This window comes from Thalassophryne amazonica, chromosome 3 (genome assembly GCF_902500255.1).
Source record: "Thalassophryne amazonica chromosome 3, fThaAma1.1, whole genome shotgun sequence".
In the NCBI taxonomy this organism is placed as follows: Eukaryota; Metazoa; Chordata; class Actinopteri; order Batrachoidiformes; family Batrachoididae; genus Thalassophryne; species Thalassophryne amazonica.
This window is the reverse complement of record NC_047105.1, coordinates 23047648-23065389: the sequence shown is the minus strand read 5'-3', so window position 1 is coordinate 23065389 and position 17742 is coordinate 23047648. Positions and strand designations below refer to the sequence as shown.

The 17742-nt window shown below is 42.0% G+C and overlaps 1 protein-coding gene across 1 annotated transcript in view; it reads right to left on the bottom strand.

Annotated features, from left to right (window-relative positions):
• Positions 1-514: 514 nt before the first annotated feature.
• si:dkey-49n23.1 (semaphorin-3D) overlaps positions 515-17742 on the bottom strand; it is a 231277-nt gene continuing 214049 nt past the window's right edge. The window contains exons 16-19 of the mRNA XM_034165916.1: positions 17343-17407; positions 15554-15687; positions 9099-10011; positions 515-524 (exon numbers count right to left, since the gene is read on the bottom strand). Of these exons, the coding sequence (XP_034021807.1) occupies positions 9541-10011; positions 15554-15687; positions 17343-17407 (670 nt within the window). The 3' untranslated portion in view covers positions 515-524; positions 9099-9540. The remainder of the gene's footprint in view (positions 525-9098; positions 10012-15553; positions 15688-17342; positions 17408-17742) is intronic.

Here is a 17742-nt window from a genome sequence, read left to right as displayed (position 1 = left end):
AGCTGCACTGAAGGAAAGAGACACGTTCGGTGTGTTGTCGCAGAAAATGAGAGCGTCACACTGAGCAGTGTGGAGAAAGTAGTCCGGCAAATTTAATCCGTGGGCGCGAGCAATCCCACAATTCCAAAATAGCAGAGATGTCGGTCCAATGAGAGCGGCGCTCTGAGCAGGGCGTCTTCGTCGTCACCGCTGGCCGCACTTGCGTTGAAGCTTTATTCAACAATTCTGCCCCTTATCGGTGATAGATTATTATTTATTTATTCTTTCTCACCCCTCAAAAAAAAAAAAAAAAAGATTTTCTTAAAAAAAGATTAAAAAAAATTTCAGATCAAGCCTAGATTTGATAATTTTTTTCTTGTATGAAAAACATTTTTTTCCAACGCTCCATTAAGCTTTTTTATTTCTTTTTAGGTTATATTTATTTATTAATCTTTCCATTTTATCCATCATTTATGGTTCATTTTAATTTTTTTCTTAACCTTTTTTCCCCTTAATGGCCAAACCGTTGTTGCCAAATGTCTTTTCTTTCGAGCACCACTTTAAAAATACAAGGTCTATTAGAAAAGTATCCAACCTTATTATTTAATAAACCTTATGGTTTATTAAAAACCATATGGATTTGAATCACGTGTGATTGCATCAGAGAAGCTTGAACCCTCGTGCGCATGCGTGAGTTTTTCCACGCCTGTCGGTTGCGTCATTCGCCTGTGAGCAGGCTTTGAGTGAGGAGTGGTCCACCCCCTCGGCGGATGACGCAACCGACAGGCGTGGAAAAACTCACGCATGCGCATGAGGGTTCAAGCTTGTCTGATGCAATCACACGTGATTCAAATCCATATGGTTTTTGAAAAAAAAAAAAAGGTCGGATACTTTTCTAATAGACCTCGTACATGTTTGTATTAATCCTTGTTTGCACTCGGGGGTTCGCCACAGCAAATTCGAGTTGGATCTGTGTAGCGGATGCTCTCTATGTTGTGTTGTTATGACTCCGCCCATTCGCCCCACTCCAGACGCGAACAGATCCTCACCATGGAAGTCGGACTCTAACCAGAAGGCTGAAACCCAGGGCTCTGGCCTTGTGACCAGAGAATCCTTTCGAGCTGTTGGGAGTGAGGTTTACTAACAACATATGCACAGCGACACCTGCTGGCCTCCGTTATCTCTGCATGATGAATTGGCACAAGTTTTACGTCGGATGCCTTTCCTGACACACGTCTACATTACATGGAGAAATGTGGTAGGGGTGGGGTTTAAACCCAAACTCTCATATTTGTACTCTGAGTGATATCTGATCCCATGAAAGATGACAGACGATGTTAGACGGTCTTTGAGGGGGAGTTTAAATTAAAGTGACTAAAGTTAGAAGTTAGGTTTATCTTTATTGCATTAAGCACCTGTGATGTTTTTCCTACAGTTGCTGGGCTGCCCCAAGGATATGTATAAGGAGAACTTGTTCCTTAGTAATGTGTCGTCTTGTTGTCTGTGTTTTAATCATCTGCTCACCCCCTTTTGGTCACACGTCACAGTGGAATTGTCTTCTGTATCACTTTTTTGTTACTGTTGAGTTTGTGTGCCAAATAAATTCATTCATTCATTCATTCATTCATTCAATCATAGACGTTGTTTTTAATCCCATGTTTTAATCCAGTGTTCCGATTGTTCCCCAGATTCCTATACTATGCGCTGCTGCCACCTGGCGGGCTGTGCAGGTGCTGCATGTAAACTTTGCGAGGTCATTTTAAATAGAATAAATAAAAACACCTTTGATTTTCAATGTTATAACAAAATTTATAATGACCAAAATATTTTCTTTTTCAAATGCAATCAGCCACAATAAAACCATGAGTTTTTATATTTTAAAATTTCAAAGTGTGCAGAATTTGAGTCTATTGAACAATTACTTTGGAGTATGACTTGCATTATTATGAGGTGCATCAGCACCAACATTTTGGTCATGTGCTGCTTTTCTCCGTGCAGCATCCAGCACACAGGTGAACCGGATGTCTGCTTGGGTTTTTGCCATCCAGGACCTGGAGCTGATCATCTGTGGTGTGACGGACGCAGTAACACATAACAACCAGCACATGGTCCCAGGGTCCCACACCTGACCGGAATTGAATTGTGTTAAAGGACATGATGCACAGAATTCACCACAACTCAGATTTTGGGTATTAGAGGTCACTTGGTGATATCCCTGCATTCATTTGTGGACTTCTGTCAACAGTCTGTAATACACCAATCAAAACAAAGTACTCGTTGGTACTCATTTGTCTGAGTGTTTGCAACAAAGTTTACGTCACTCTGAGCAAACGTCCCATCGTGCTGTGGAATGAAATGTAGACAAACTGCTACTACCGATTAAGAACGGAGCCGCAGATTAATTGCAAAGTTTAAATAAGTGTGATGTTGTTTCCTGAATGGCTCATTTTTAAAGTAATCACTGTTCATTTTTATGATAAATTTCAATCCGGATTCAGAGCGCGCCATAGCACAGAGTCGGCACTTTTAAAAGTGCAGAATGACATTCTGTTGTCTCTGGACTCCAAGACACCTGCGCTATTGGTTATGCTGGATCTCACTGCAGCATTTGATACAGTGGACCATTCCATCCTGCTGACCCGCCTGGCCCAGGAGGTGTACGGGCCTCCAGGGACCTGTACTGGAGTGGTTCAGGTCATATCTTTGAAATAGGTCTTTTACTGTTATGATTAATGACCTCTCCTCTTCACCAGCTCCTCTGACCTCCAGTGTGCCACAGGGTTCAATTCTTGGCCCTGCCCTTTTGTCATTGTACATTATGCCATTAAGTTCTGTTATTGCCCATCATGATGTGTCCTTTCATATTTACGCGGATGACTTCAAATCTATCTGCCTGTGACTTCTTTTTCAGACACACAGTTCATTAATTCCTGTCTCACTGACATAAAGCGTTGGCTATCACAAAACTTTCTCTGTCTGAACAAGTCAAAGACTGAATTCATCCTCTTTGGATCTTCCAGTCTTTAAATTCAGTTAAAAACATCACTTATTTTGGCTCTCAGCCCAACCACACTATCAGGAATCTGGGTGTGATTTTTGACTCAGATTTAAAATTTAATAAACAAATTGACTCCGTGGTTAGAGCAAGCTTTTTCCAACTCAGACAGTTCGCTAAGGTCAAACCTTTACTAAACCGGAGAGATTTTCAGAAAACCATCCATGCTTTTGTCAGTTCACGTCTGGACTATTGTAATGCTCTATACACTGGACTTAGTCAAGCCTCTCTTTACTGTCTGCAACTGGTGCAGAATGCGGCTGCTCGCCTCCTCACCAGCACTTGCAAATAAGACCATATCATACCAGTTCTTTACTCCCTCCATTGGCTCCCGGTTCAGTTCCGAATACAATTTAAACTCTTGTTGTTCATCTTTAGTTCAATCCAAGGCCTCGCACCACCTTACCTCAGTGACATTTTGACCCTCACCAGCCCAGCAGCCTTGCGCTCTTCAGACCAACACCTGCTGGTGGTTCCAAGGTTGAAGCAGTAGGGGCAGTGGGGCGATCGTGCCTTTGCCTTGGCAGGTCCTAGACTCTGGAACTCTCTTCCTCTGGAGTTACGCTCCATCTCATCCCTGCCCCTGTTCAAAGCCAGGCTTAAAACGTATTTGTTTCAATTGGCCTTTGACACATAGAGCTGTAACTCCCTGGAAATCGACAACTGTAATATATTTTAGATGTATATGTTTATCTTATGGTTGTTTTAACTGTGTGCAGCACTTTGATCAACTTCGGTTGTTGTAAAGCGCTTTAGAAATAAAACTTGATTGATTTTGATGCAGTCATGGCAAAAAAAAAAAAAATTAATGTTGTTGGTGATGTGTCTTCTCTTCTCAGGACAGAACACTGAACCAGGCAATGCACATGACACTCCTGCACATCTGCAAGATGGTAGAAAGTCCATAGGTCCTGAAAATAATGTATTTCTGATTTTTTTTCCAAGCATCTGCTTACATGTTCAGTTATCTGAATAAATGCTGAATGATCACTTTCATATGAATGGTCAGTAGTTTCATGATCTGATGTTTCAGCGTTTGTCTCACTTTGTATGTTCATTATCGTGCCGTTTCTGAGTTTGCTCAGGCTGACGTCATCTGGTGAGAAATACTGAGTAAAATGTTTTTGGAAAATGTACCTGCTGACTCAACAACTGACAGGTTCAATTAGCAATAAAGTATAAAGTATATCGCACATGCGCAGATAGACTTACAATCATGAATACTTTGATGGTGTATTGTTGGACGACACTTTAAATAACATGCGACATGTCCTTTAAGGGCCCTTCACATACAGTGTGAAATTTGGACGATGTTTAGACAAATACGGCGAAACTGTGCAAAACAGTTTGAATTTGCGCACTACGAAACATCGCACCAACAGGCAGGCGTGCATGATCCCGGTGCAAAAGCTTGTGCACGTGATGGTATATTTTGAGCAGGAACGGTGCGAGGTGCACCACATCGCAACGCTTATGTGGAATAAAAAAAAAAAAAAAGACAACAACAGCTGGCACATGTGGGACCACATCGCGCCGCTTATGTGGAATAAATTAAAAGAAAATGAAAAACACATACCACCAACTGGTACACGAACCCGCACCATTCAAGAACTCTGATCCCCAGTCAGAGAATTTACCACTGAACAACAGAGCTGTTCTTTGAAAGCTGTGGGAATCTGCCTCGTATCAGGAAGGACATGGAAGTAAGCGAGCAATACAAATATGATCCGTCTGTTGCTCTGTAGATGACCCATGGTCACAGACATACAGTCATGAAATGACATGAATGAGAAGCAATGGGCTCTGCTCATGTCCACATTTACTGGTCCGGTGTGTCCAGTTGGCCGTGCGCGTGTTCTGCCCGACACACGTCTTGTGGATGGCGCACCACAGCAGACACCGCATCATGTGGAACAGAGCTCATGTGGGTGACGTGACGGTCAGATCGCCCGCTGTGTGTTCTGATCCAATGGTCCATTTCAACCTGGGGGCTGTCAGTGTCTACTTCATGTGCACACTCGCTTGCTGCAGCTTGTCGTCACGGCAATATGTTTTTATTTATGTCCACGTAAGTACAGCAATCAGACACACGCGCATCACAGTGGACAGTTGTTAGTCCGTGTCTGTCCAAACACAGTAGGTGTTGTCCAGCTGGAATGTACAGATCCAGATTCTCACAGCTGCTCCTGTCGGAAGCCACATCTCCCGTGAGTGGAGCGCACACACCCACGTGTCAGTGTGTGTGTTTGCAAAGTCACACTTGTGGGGCACTTAGACAAATTTCACTGCGAGTATGACAGTGACTGTCTGCAGTCTCTTGTCATGCCAAGAGTGCGACTGGCCACACATTTTCTAAGTGCCATGCGAGTGGTGTTAGATGTTCATGCATGTCACCTGGAAGTTGGCCGGCACCTGCCTCGAGAGGGTGTGATGGGTTTGCACAGCGCCCACTCTTTCAGCCACTGGTGTGCACAAATAGTTGTAGCAACAGGTGTACGAGGCGTTAGAGGCAGGTATGATTTCACACGTTTTGCATGAAATTCCTAGTTCGTGCACACCTCGACCACACTTTGCACTATGTGTGAAGGGGCCCTTAAGTTTGGGAATGGCTGCTCTAACTGTATAACTACCTGCAACACATAAATCCATTTTGTTGCATTTATTGTTTTGAGAGTCACGTGATGCTGCAGACGGTTCCCACCTGGACAAACCCCCCGTCCACAACAGAGGGACGTGAACCCACAACAATGAGGCAGTAGTAATGGCCAAAAAATCCATTCAAAACTGTGTGTTTACAGGTTATATTACACAATAAAAATCAATTTCTTTATTGTAGATGTTACTCAGCACTTTGTGGTTTAATCTCACATAAAGTTGAAAATGTCATTTCTCACAAAAGTGAATTTTGAAAAGAAAAACTAGTTAAATTCTAAAACACTTGAGTTCATACAAACAAATGAATGATCACAGAAAAATATCAAAAATAGTTCTATAATATACACTGATGTGAATAATCGTTACATGGCAGCATTAATAAGATGAACATTATAGTTTAATAAGAAAAGGTGAGTTTTACGTGTGCGTCCTCATTGAGACCGAAGCCTCAATATGTCACTGCAAAGAGGAAGCAACATAAATACATATCAATAAAAGTGATTTCATTAAACACTGTCATGTTCCTATGTACTGTATATAGTTTATCATCTGGCACTTATACATGTATATTTCACCTCCTTATGCTTCAGTCTGCACGAAGAGTTTGCAGCTTTGTTGTTGAAAGTCCTCCTGTGGACAATCCCTTGGTTTAAATGTCTGTCGACATATTTGATATGAGAATGAACTATAAATATTCTCCAGTGTGTTTCAGGCAACCTCATTTGACTGTGATGCTTAAATAAAGAGATTATGTTTTTACATAGAGGAGGAATCGTCACTCAGGAAAAGATCAGAAATCCAACTGCAACTATACTGAAGAATAACATGAAAAATACCAAGAAATCATTGTTTCAATCCATAAAAATGTCAAAACTGGAGTTATTTGGTTTGCACACCTTTGTGCTATTGTACATGGGGACTGCAGGTTTGTTCCATAACATCTGGTGTCAAGGGTCTCCAGCTGGTTCAGATCACTCCCGCTAGAGTCTTTAGGAGAAGAAAGTTTGATCACAATTCCAGTTCTGGTTTCCCTTCACTGGCTTCCTTTTCATGCGCAGTGTGACAATGTTCTGCTATTAACATATTTGGTTGATTTACTTACACCATATGTACCTGGTCGAGCTGTCCTTTCTAGGGATCTAGCTTTGTTCCAAGGGTGAAGACGAAGTCAGCTGGTGAAAGGGCCTTTTATATCAGACACCTTTTTTGAAAACATCTGTTTCCTGTTTGTTAAAACTGACACTAATTTAGTGCTATTGATTTGCACTTTTACACCTGGTTTGAATTTTATTCAGTTTTATTGTTCGTTTTATCATTTTTACTTTCGTTGCTTAATGCATTTTGTTGATAGTTTACATTTCTGTGACTCACCTTGACATGACCCGTGTTTAGCAACGCTTGTCTGTCTGTTCCCTGACTCCTTTGATTTCAAATCTAATATGTGAATGACAGTCAGTCAACCCCAGGAATTGCCTTTAAAGGGTAAGTTTCATCAAAGGTCAAAATTTTAATTTTTAGAAGAACGGCCTTTAATGTCATTGCACATACATTTAACCCATCCTAATTACAGTTTGACACAGTCCAACCACTAGGAGCAGTGGGGAGTCACAGTCCGGCACCCGTGGACCAACTCCAGACGTAGAGACGCTTGTTTTTGATTATGGGAGGAAACCCACACAGAAAGGACCAGACAGGAAGCGATCCCACAACATTCTTGCTGTGAGGCAATTGTGCTAACCACTTAGCCACTCCAATGTCCACCAAACATGGCACACATATGGAAGTGGGTTCAGCAATTGCCCAGCCAAGGTCAATCACTGGAGTCAAGGTCATGTCTGCCTGTTTGTTTGTTGGATTACTCCTCTGAGGTCCGTTTGCCGAATTCAACCAAACTTGGTGTGATGGTGAAGATCGACCCCATAAATTGCCCTGAAAGAGTTCATTTTGGTAGAGGTCAAGGTACTTGATTTTCAACTCAATTTGGACCAAATGGAACACACACTTAGCTGGATTTGAAAACTGCACTGGCAGAGTCGTCCAGAGGTCAAGCATTTGGGTACAGTCAAGGTCATTGGGGTCAAATCTCAGACTGCTGTAGCCCTTACTGTCTTCATGCCCATGGGTAAGATTACCTAGTATAAATAAAAACTAAAGTCAAGAACTATACAACATAACAGAGCTACAACAATGATTTAAATATGAATCACCATCTGTTTTGATCATGGATGAATCATTCTGAGTATTTTTTAAATGTCCAAATTATGTGATTTCAGCTTCTTAAGTGTGAATATTTTATGATTTATTTATTTTTTTACTCCTCTCTAACAGAAAACTGAATATCTTTGTGTTGGACATCTCTGGGCTGATTGACATTTTCACCATTTTCTGGATCAAACAATAAATCAACAAACTGATCAGTCAATTAATCAGTGATGATGACGATCATTAGTTGCAGCTGTACATAATAATGATTTAATGTGAGGATGTCAAACAGACTAAAAGTTTCCACTTTTGCCAATGTTCTTGCTCAGGTAGGTGGATAAGTTTAGAACTTACTCTACTGAAGCATCTTGGGGTGACTTATGTTGTGATTTGGTGCTGTATTTCAAAATCAAATTGTAAAAGGTTAGTCTTAATAAAACTGACTTAAAACTTAAGCGATAGTTAGCTTAATTAGCTAACAAGTGTTAATCAAACACCTGTTGTAAATGTAGGCTAGCATTAGCAGTCATGATAGCTAATGCTAGCCTACAAATTGTAACTGGATGAGATCTCAATGTATTTATTTTTAAACAAAAGAGAAAAAGGGAGCAAATTTTGAGTTCTGATGCCAACCTTTGAGAAAAATTACAAAAGGTTTTTGTGAAGTTATATTTTGTTGGCATAAGATATTTTTCTTCAGATTGATTTAAACAGTGGAAATCTTGTGTCAACATGTGAATTATAACATAAAATTTGTTTGCAGTCTAGTTTACATTTGCATTTAGTCAACAATTTTACAAAATACCATTTATACTAAAGAGTTAGCACACCTCAGTAAATTACTCATTTTATTTTTATCACATCAAATGGTGGGGGGAAAAAAGGGCTGACAGAAAGAATTTTTATAAAGTTTCTCCTATGATCGAAATGGCATAACCCCCACTTATAGAAAAGGGCATTGCTGCTTAACATATCACATTTTAACCAAGTGATACAAGAACATTCTAGAAGGCACTGGCACTGAATGACCCTTCAGTTAAATCAGTCACTAAGAATTGGAAAGTATTTCACACATAATATTTTTATTTAATTTAGAACATGTTGTAGGATTTTTTTACTTTGAGATAAATAAAGACCGTAAGATTTTACAATTTTAGCAGAAATTGTACAATTTTGATTTGATGTAATAAAAGGTCCTCATCTGTACACGGATACTGTTTTTTAACAGTATGTCATATAACTTGCATGAATAAATGTCATTTTTGACCAAAGTTAGTTGATGGAAAATCGTTTGTTCGATGCTTTTAATGCACGTTGCTGACAACTTAATTTTGTGTTATTAGCTTAAAAATTTGGAGTTTGTTTTACAGTGCACCATATTTCAAACTGTCACCAACAACTATGGACACGTCAATATGTGCTGCACAACCACCTTCCTGGAATATTTGTGCTTGTAAAGTGTTGAATTTTCCTCCATGCTGCCATTTTGCCCAAATCTGCCTTTTTCATGTTTGATGACATTTTTCAGCTGAGGAATCTTTTTTCAAATCTGCTGTCCATCTTTTAGCAGAAACATGTTTGTTGAAAAGGCGACTTGTCCACGATCGGCTGCGGTCTGTTGTTTTTTTTTTGGGGGGGGGGGGGGGTTATTAGTAGGGAATCTCAGGAGGGTTGTTCCTCCTCACTCGGGCCTTCCTGTTCTCCTGTTTCAGTTTCAGGGCACGGAGTTTCTGCTGCCGGCGTTTCTCACGGACCCACAGCTGCTCACAGTACTCGTCTACACTCAGGCTATTGGTCCCAACCGTGTGTAGGTCTTTGTAGTTCCTCAGGGCAAGCTGAGGGTTCTGGGCCAGCCAGGAGTTCCTGTGTCCTGGAAGCTGGGGCAGTGGATGCGGTGGACCCCCTAACCCTACTGTAGGTCCTGAGGATGGGCGGTTTGCACTGGACTTCTGTTGAAGGCTGTGCTCGGGGATGATGTGAAGACGGTATCGGGCTCGGACCTGGCTGTACGAGTGCTCGTGGCTGGTGCAGGTGTAGAGTCCTGTGTCAGCCAACTCCAGGTGTTGAACCAGCAACCCTCGGTTCATATGGATGGAGTGGCTGTTGTCACTCTGAGACAGCTGAAGGTGACAAAGGCAGAGGGGAAAAATCGTGTCAAACAGACTTTTAGCTCAGGTCACATTCATATGTGTGTGTGTGTGTGTGTGTGTGTGTGTGTGTGTGTGTGTGTGTGTGTGTGTGTGTGTGTGTGTGTGTGTGTGTGTGTGTGTGTGTGTGTGTGTGTGTGTGTGTGCGTGTGCTGTGATGAGTGATAACTAATATGCTTTATTTCTGACACAGAAACACTGAGAACAGGTCTCAGTTCAGACAGCAGCTGCTGAGGTGCGTTCTGGATCTTTTTATGATGCTTCTTGGTCACCTTGGCAGGAGAGATCTTGAAATTCACTCTAAAGCACCCTTTCTCAAAGACAGAACCATGTGCGATCCCTAGTGGTCAGTGAGTATATTGGTAAAATATCACAAAAAAATGTCATTTGCTAACCTAAAACTGTCTAAATGTACTCCAAAGTCTAATTAGTGGTACAGCTTAGCTAAAATTTCCATAGCAATTGTTCATTTGGTGACTAAAGCACCAAATTTGGCACACACATTCTAAATGAACAAATACTTATTTTCAGACATGGCGGTATCCTGGAATTGACCTTTCATGACCCACGGGGGTCAATGAAGAATTACACAGGGGTCAAAATTTTAAAATGTTCCAATCATAATGAAAGGCATGTTGTATTATTTCTCTGATCATAAGGATTCCAAAATGGTATAGTTTAGACTATCCTTGACTAAATGTTGTGGAATTACAGGGTAAAAACAGCTAAAACAATGACAAAGGTCAATTTCAGTTTGTACAGGGGTGAAAAGATAAAGTTGTTAGAATTTTGGTAAAAAGTGATGCAAATTATTGGTTGAGTTAATAGGGTTTTAAAAATAAATATTTGCACCATCTTTCATGCTTAGTTATCATGTTACAGGGTAAGGGCCCCTTCACACAGTGCGAATTTGTTCGATTTGCGCATAAAGTGCGCATGAAGCAGGAATCGCATGCAAAACATGAAAAATCATAGCTGCCTCGTACACCTGTTGCTACAACTACTTGTGCACACCAGCAGCTGAAAGAGAGTGTGTACTGCTGTGCGAGCCCATCAAACCCTCTCGTGGCAGGTGTTGGCCAAATTCCAACTGACCCACATTAACATCTAACACCGCTCGCTTGGCACTTCGTTTGGCACCGCTCGTTTGGCACATTCGGACTATCATCACAAAAACAGTCTGCAGACAATCACTGTTGAGGTGGATGTGAAATTTGTCTAAATGCCCCACGACTGTGAAGTTGCCGAGTGCACATGTCGTGTGCCAGAGTGTTGGCTCCCTCCACAACACGTGCGCATGTGCTTCGTGCACTCCCCCCGCCAACACATCTGCGCGTGTGGTTCCCAACCCCCCGCAGGCGAGGCATCTCTCATCTGATCACAGAGTGACATCTTGGTCTGTGCGCTGACAGGACAGGGAGTGTGGCTGGCTGCCCACAGCTGTTGAGACATCTCTGGATCTGGACATCACAGCTGCAGCACACGTCCTGTGTTTTGACAGACAAGCGCGTGTGTGTGCTTGTGTGGAAATACATAAAAATATATATCGCTTTTGCGATGTGAGGAGAAACGGACCGTCAGTCCATCTGGACATGCAGCAGGCGATCTGAATCTGACAAGACATGTGTTGGGCCGTGAGGGCTGTGAGCGGTGCGCCGCAGGACCAGGACAAGTCAACAGTATGACAAATACGCCACTTTAAATCACGTATCAACAGAAATATGCCATACCAAACAATGTTTGGTCAGTTCTCACAGCACTTTTTTTTTTCTTTTTTTTAGAAAATACATTTATCTGCTTGGTGATTTTAGCCATTTCACGCTCCTGTTACAAGACAGTGATTGTAGCGCAGTGGTAAAATTCCATCTGGTAATCAGACCGTGCAGGTTCGAATCCTGTTGCATTTTTTTCTTTTTATTTAACCAGGGTTATTTAAGTGGTTAGTGTGCTTGGTTTCAGAGCGGAAGGTTCCCAACACCCCTGCCACATTTCTCCATGTAATGTGGAGTTGCGTCAGGAAGGGCATCCGGTGTAAAATCTGTGCCAATTCAACATGTAGATCCACCTTGGATTTGCTGTGGCGACCCCGAGTGCAAACAAGGGGTCAGCCGAAGTGACATATTATTTAACCAGGGTTATTTTACCCACGGGCTTCTGTATTGTGTCCCCTTTTATGTATTACTTATATCAACACAGTGATATTCACTAATTATACAGCTGGTTTTTATTTTATTTTCCTCCACATCAGCGGTGTGATGTGGTGCAGCTCGTCCCATGGAACACAGTGTGAGCAGCTGCAGCAGCTCGCACTCTGTTCCTGCTCAAAAGACACCATCGTGTGCATGAACCATCGCACCAGCATCGTGCATGCCTGCCCGTTGGCGCAATGTTTCGTGGTGCGCTCATACGGGCTCTACTGCCGTGAGTCGCCCTGAATTGTACGTATTCGCACTATGTGTGAAAGGGTCCTAACATATGAGGTCTGTTAGAAAAGTATCCGACCTTTTTATTTTTTTCAAAAATCATATGGATTTGAATCACGTGTGATTGCATCAGCCAAGCTTGAACCTTCGTGCGCATGCGTGAGTTTTTTCACACCTGTCGGTTGCGTCATTCGCCTGTGAGCAGGCTTTGTGTGAGCAGTGGTCCACCCCTCTTGTCGGATTTTTATTGCGAATAAATGTCTGAACGATTTGGAGCTTTGCTGCATCAATTTTTTACAGAAACTGTGAGAGACCTCCAGGTGGACACCATTCAGAAAATTCAAATGGCTTTGAGGGACGATTTTATGGGGATTACACAGATTAAGGAGTGCTCCAGCCGGTTTAAAGACCGCCCACAGCTGCTGAGAGTGCGCCGCGCTCCGAGCGCCAATTGACAGGCTCAAACCCCGCTGAAACAACCAGATCATTTCCAACGTGAAGGCTTTGTTGATCCGGGACGTCGTCTAACTTACACAAAAATGGCAGGAGACGTGGACATCAGTACTTTTTCGGCACATTCCACTGTTACAGGAGTTTTTTTCATGGAAAGAAAAGCGGACGGATGCGCCACCGTGCCGCTCATGGCGCGGCACAAAACCACCTCCGTGTTGGTCTCACAGGACGGCTTTGAGATGGCTTTCAGACGGCTGTCGGTGGGTTTTCAGTCGTGTGACTAACCGAGAAATTGTGGATGAGCCTGGACATGCCACAACATGTCCTGTGAGGCTTCATCACGGCGTTGCTTTGCGCCATGCGGCACCGCCGCAACGCGCGGAATTCCTCCGCTCCTCTTTCCATGACAAAAACTCCTGTAACAGTGGAATGTGCCGTTCATTTCCAAACTGGACGCTGTGTTTTATCCAGGATGTCCTCTGACTAGCACAGGAATTGCGGAAGACGTGGACATCAGCACTTTTTCGGCACATTGAGACAGACGTGCGGAGGAATTCCGTGCGTCGCGGTGGAGCCTCATGGCGCAAAGCAACGCTGTGATGAAGCCTCACAGGACATGTTTTGGCATGTCCAGGCTCATCCACAATTTCTCGGTTAGTCACACAACTGAAAACCCACCGACAGCCGTGTGAAAGCCATCTCAAAGCCGTCCTGTGAGACCAACAGAGGTGGTTTTGTGCCGCGCCACGAGCAGCGCGGTGGCGCATCCGTCTGCTTTTCTTTCCATGAAAAAAACTCCTGTAACAGTGGAATGTGCTGAAAAATTACTGATGTCCACGTCTCTTGCCATTTTTGTGTAAGTCAGACGACGTCCCGGATCAACAAAGCCTTCACGTTGGAAATGATCTGGTTGTTTCAGCCTGTCGATCGGCGCTCAGAGCGCAGCGTGCTCTCAGCAGCTGTGGGCGGTCTTTAAACCGGCTGGAGCACTCCTTAATCTGTGTAATCCCCATAAAATCGTCCCTCAAAGCCATTTGAATTTTCCGAATGGTTACCACCTGGAGGTCTCTCACAGTTTCTGGAAAAAATTGATGCAGCAAAGCTCCAAATCGTTCAGACATTTATTCACAATAAAAATCCGACGAGAGGGGTGCACCAGTGCTCACACAAAGCCTGCTCACAGGCGAATGACGCAACCGACAGGCGTGAAAAAACTCACGCATGCGCACGAAGGTTCAAGCTTGGCTGATGCAATCACACGTGATTCAAATTCATATGGTTTTTGAAAAAAATAAAAAGGTCAGATACTTTTCTAACAGACCTCGTATGTCACATGTCATAGAATCCAATGGACATCAACCTTGTTTGACCTTTACTTTGGAGACCAATCATTCAACACAGTCAAAACTATTCCATTTATTAATCCTATTAGCTCAACCAAAGTCTAATTTGCATAGACTTAAAAAAAAATCTATGCAAATTGTTACATCAGTTTTTCTCATTGAGACAGCAGTTCCTTTTTTAGAGTGTGGGAACCAGCCTTTGCTGGGGAAGTAACCTGCGTTGGACTGGTGTCCTGTGCATGGGCAGTTGTTAACTCTCATCCACTTCACGCTCAAGCAACCAGGACTGTGAACCGAATGTTAATTTCACAGCCATAAGGGTCCATCTGTTGTCACTTCTTCATATGGGATGGAGAACGATAAAGGAGTGGACCAGGACACGAAAATTTCTTTTACCTTATTTTTGCATATTTCCACTGTTGTTCTGTGACTGTCCCTCTGCTGTTATAACATCATAAAGTTCTCCGTCATGGGACTATTAAGGCATTATCTTATCTTAAATTTAACAATGAGGTGGGTGATGTGACATAAAATTAATATCAGTATTTTTGTTCACAATTTGGATGGAGACTGAATATCTGACAGTATACAGATAATGAATGTTTTCTTTTTCATTCGTGCAATGATAATATTTCCATGTTTCACTGCATGAAAAACATTCATTATCTGTTTTATATAACATCTAAAATAGATCCTTGTCCTTTGATATTTTATTAATTAATAACGAAAAGAAAAGGGACTTACACCCTTCCTGGTCCTACGGTGCTCACCAAAGCTTGGTAGCAAGACCAAGATGCCCCGTCTCACCCAGGTGTCATCTGACAGAGCCTGCCATGCCCCAGCAGCCCCCCACATGTCCCGAGCTGCGGCAGGGCCAATCTGGCCTGAGCGGCTCTGCCTCCAGCAAACACTGCTTTTTCGGGAACTCTCCGACTCGTTCTCGAGCCCCCTCTGCACATCCAGCCTTTCCACCCATTACACAGTGAGTCTGGGCACTGTGTCAGACTGCTGTTTGTTTTTAAGTTAAGCGCTGTCGCCACTAGTGTGAGTGTATGGTGTCGTGCAATAGCACAAAACATATGGAACCAAAATCGCACGTTAAATAGAACCAAAACTGCACTGTAGATGGAACACAATGGCAAATGGTACGAATGATCCATATCACGTGACATACAAACCACCAATCAAATGACAAAATAAAGATAAAGATAAAATACTTACTGACCACCATGAACGCGTGTCTTTTGCTATTTGCTCTTGGGGGGAAACTGAAGACAAACCAAACTTGCATCTCACCTCAGTTTGCTGCCGACTCTCTGACTGCTGCACCGTCCACCTGATGGACGCCTGTGACGAGTGAGCAGAACACTCCAGGAAGGTGGAGTTTCCCTCTACAACGTACACCACCTTCACCTCCACAGAGTCCGAACCTAAGAAACATTTCAGTAACACTGTCAGAGTCAAAATCAAAGAAAAAACAAAAACAAGGTGAACTAATCATTGTAATATTTATGTATAAATTATTTATTGTTCATCACACAGCAGGAGTGGAAGAGTTTAAGTGTCTCTGGGTTTTGTTTACTAGTGGAGGTAAGTTAGAGGTGTGAGATCGATAGACAGATTGGGGCTGTGTCTGATGTTTTACGGAAAATAGTTCAGGAACTAAAAGACAAAAATAAAATTTCTCCCTTCATTGCACTTATTTTCTGGATTTTTTTTCTTAAATAAACAAGGTGTCCAAAATGATCTATGACAAATGTTATAAAACAAGTACAATTTCAAATAGAATGTGTGTTCACGAAATAAAATACAAAAAAATAAAACAAAATTTCTCCCCTTTAGTGCACTTCTTTTCTGAATGCAGCAATGCATACAGGAGAGAAACTGAAACTAGAGTATTGACCTCATTACACCGGTATCAATAATATCGATACCAATGTTGGTATCGATATTATTGATACCAACATTGGTATCGATATTATCGATATTTGGTATCGATCCGCCCACCACCACTGGTGATACTGATGTGGAAATAGCTGCCTCAAAATTTATTACTTTTACATCGCTGCATACACATCAGTGTGATTGTGAAATGACAAAACTCTTTGATCAAATGTCCCGATCATGACTATCACATAGCAGATAAATGATGAAATGAGGATTATAATTCCATTCCAGGATATATGATTTCAGCATTCAAAATTTTAAGGTGGGAACTTGCTTGTTAGAAATAATTTGGTTTTAACACATCTCAAAATATTCCACTAGTTTTAAGGCTGATACCAGTATGTCTTGAACATGTGAGTAGCTGGTTCAGAGTGGATGTAAAGTGAAGAATCCACTGAAGCTCTTTAGGTTCCTGACTGCTGGTTGGAAAAAACAATTCATGTGATAATCAACGTCTCTGTGGGTTCTGACCTGTGATGATGCGTCAACAAAACGCTTTCTGATATTTCACTCAAATTAGCGACAGTTTAACTGATGAAGAAAAGAAAGTTTAAAATAGATCCTAATATGAACTGCTGCTGTTTCCTGCTTTGATGGGAAACACAAAACTTCAGTGGCACAGTTCGTCCTCCAGAGGGCGGTCTAATATCTGAAAAAAGCATCATGACTGGGAATTTCATAGACATACAGCAGGCACTTTCTCAGTATCAGGTAGTAAAAAGGAGTATTTGTGCAACAGAAAAGCAACAATTTTGAAAGCAGACAATTTTATCAAACATGATTTATAATTTAATATGAATAACTATGATTCTCAGTGGTCATCATCAGATGAAATGATGAATTTAAGCCTTTTTTAAACAAGAATTATAACCTTTGGACTCTGTATTTGGATCCTCTTGGCAAACAATCACATACGAGGTTTTTTGAGTAGCTTTCTTGTGCAGACAGTCTGGAGCCACGAGGCGAGTGTCCGTCCCTGTGTGACTTCCCAAATGTCATGTCATTAATCACAGCATGTGTCTTTGAGTGTAAATACTCTTTCTACTGTGTGTGTGTGTATGTGTGTGTGTTCACAGAGAATGATATTTCAGAATAACAAGATATTTCAAGCAGTTTATTAGACAGATGAAATCCTTACCGTCGTCTGGCATTGGACACTGACTCCAGGGGTCGCCATACTTTACATCCTGTCTCCGTGCACGCCTGAGAAACACACACACACACACACACACACACGTTTGCATTAATCTGAATTTACATCTTGCAGCATTTACACAAAAACAGCAAAGAATGTTGAAAAATAAGGAGGCTCCTTGAGCTTAAGGTGCTACACAAAGTGAATGAGTTAATCCACATATTATATAAGGGTGCTTGAAATGCAATATGAGCATGATAAATAAAATATAAAGGTTGTGGAAGATCAGAGCAGCAGACTGAAAAAGAAATGCAGCGTAACACAACTTCTGCCAGAAAGACTCAGATTTCCGATGTCAACGTAGAATCAACAAATCAGGGAACAGTTGTAATCTTAAATAGGA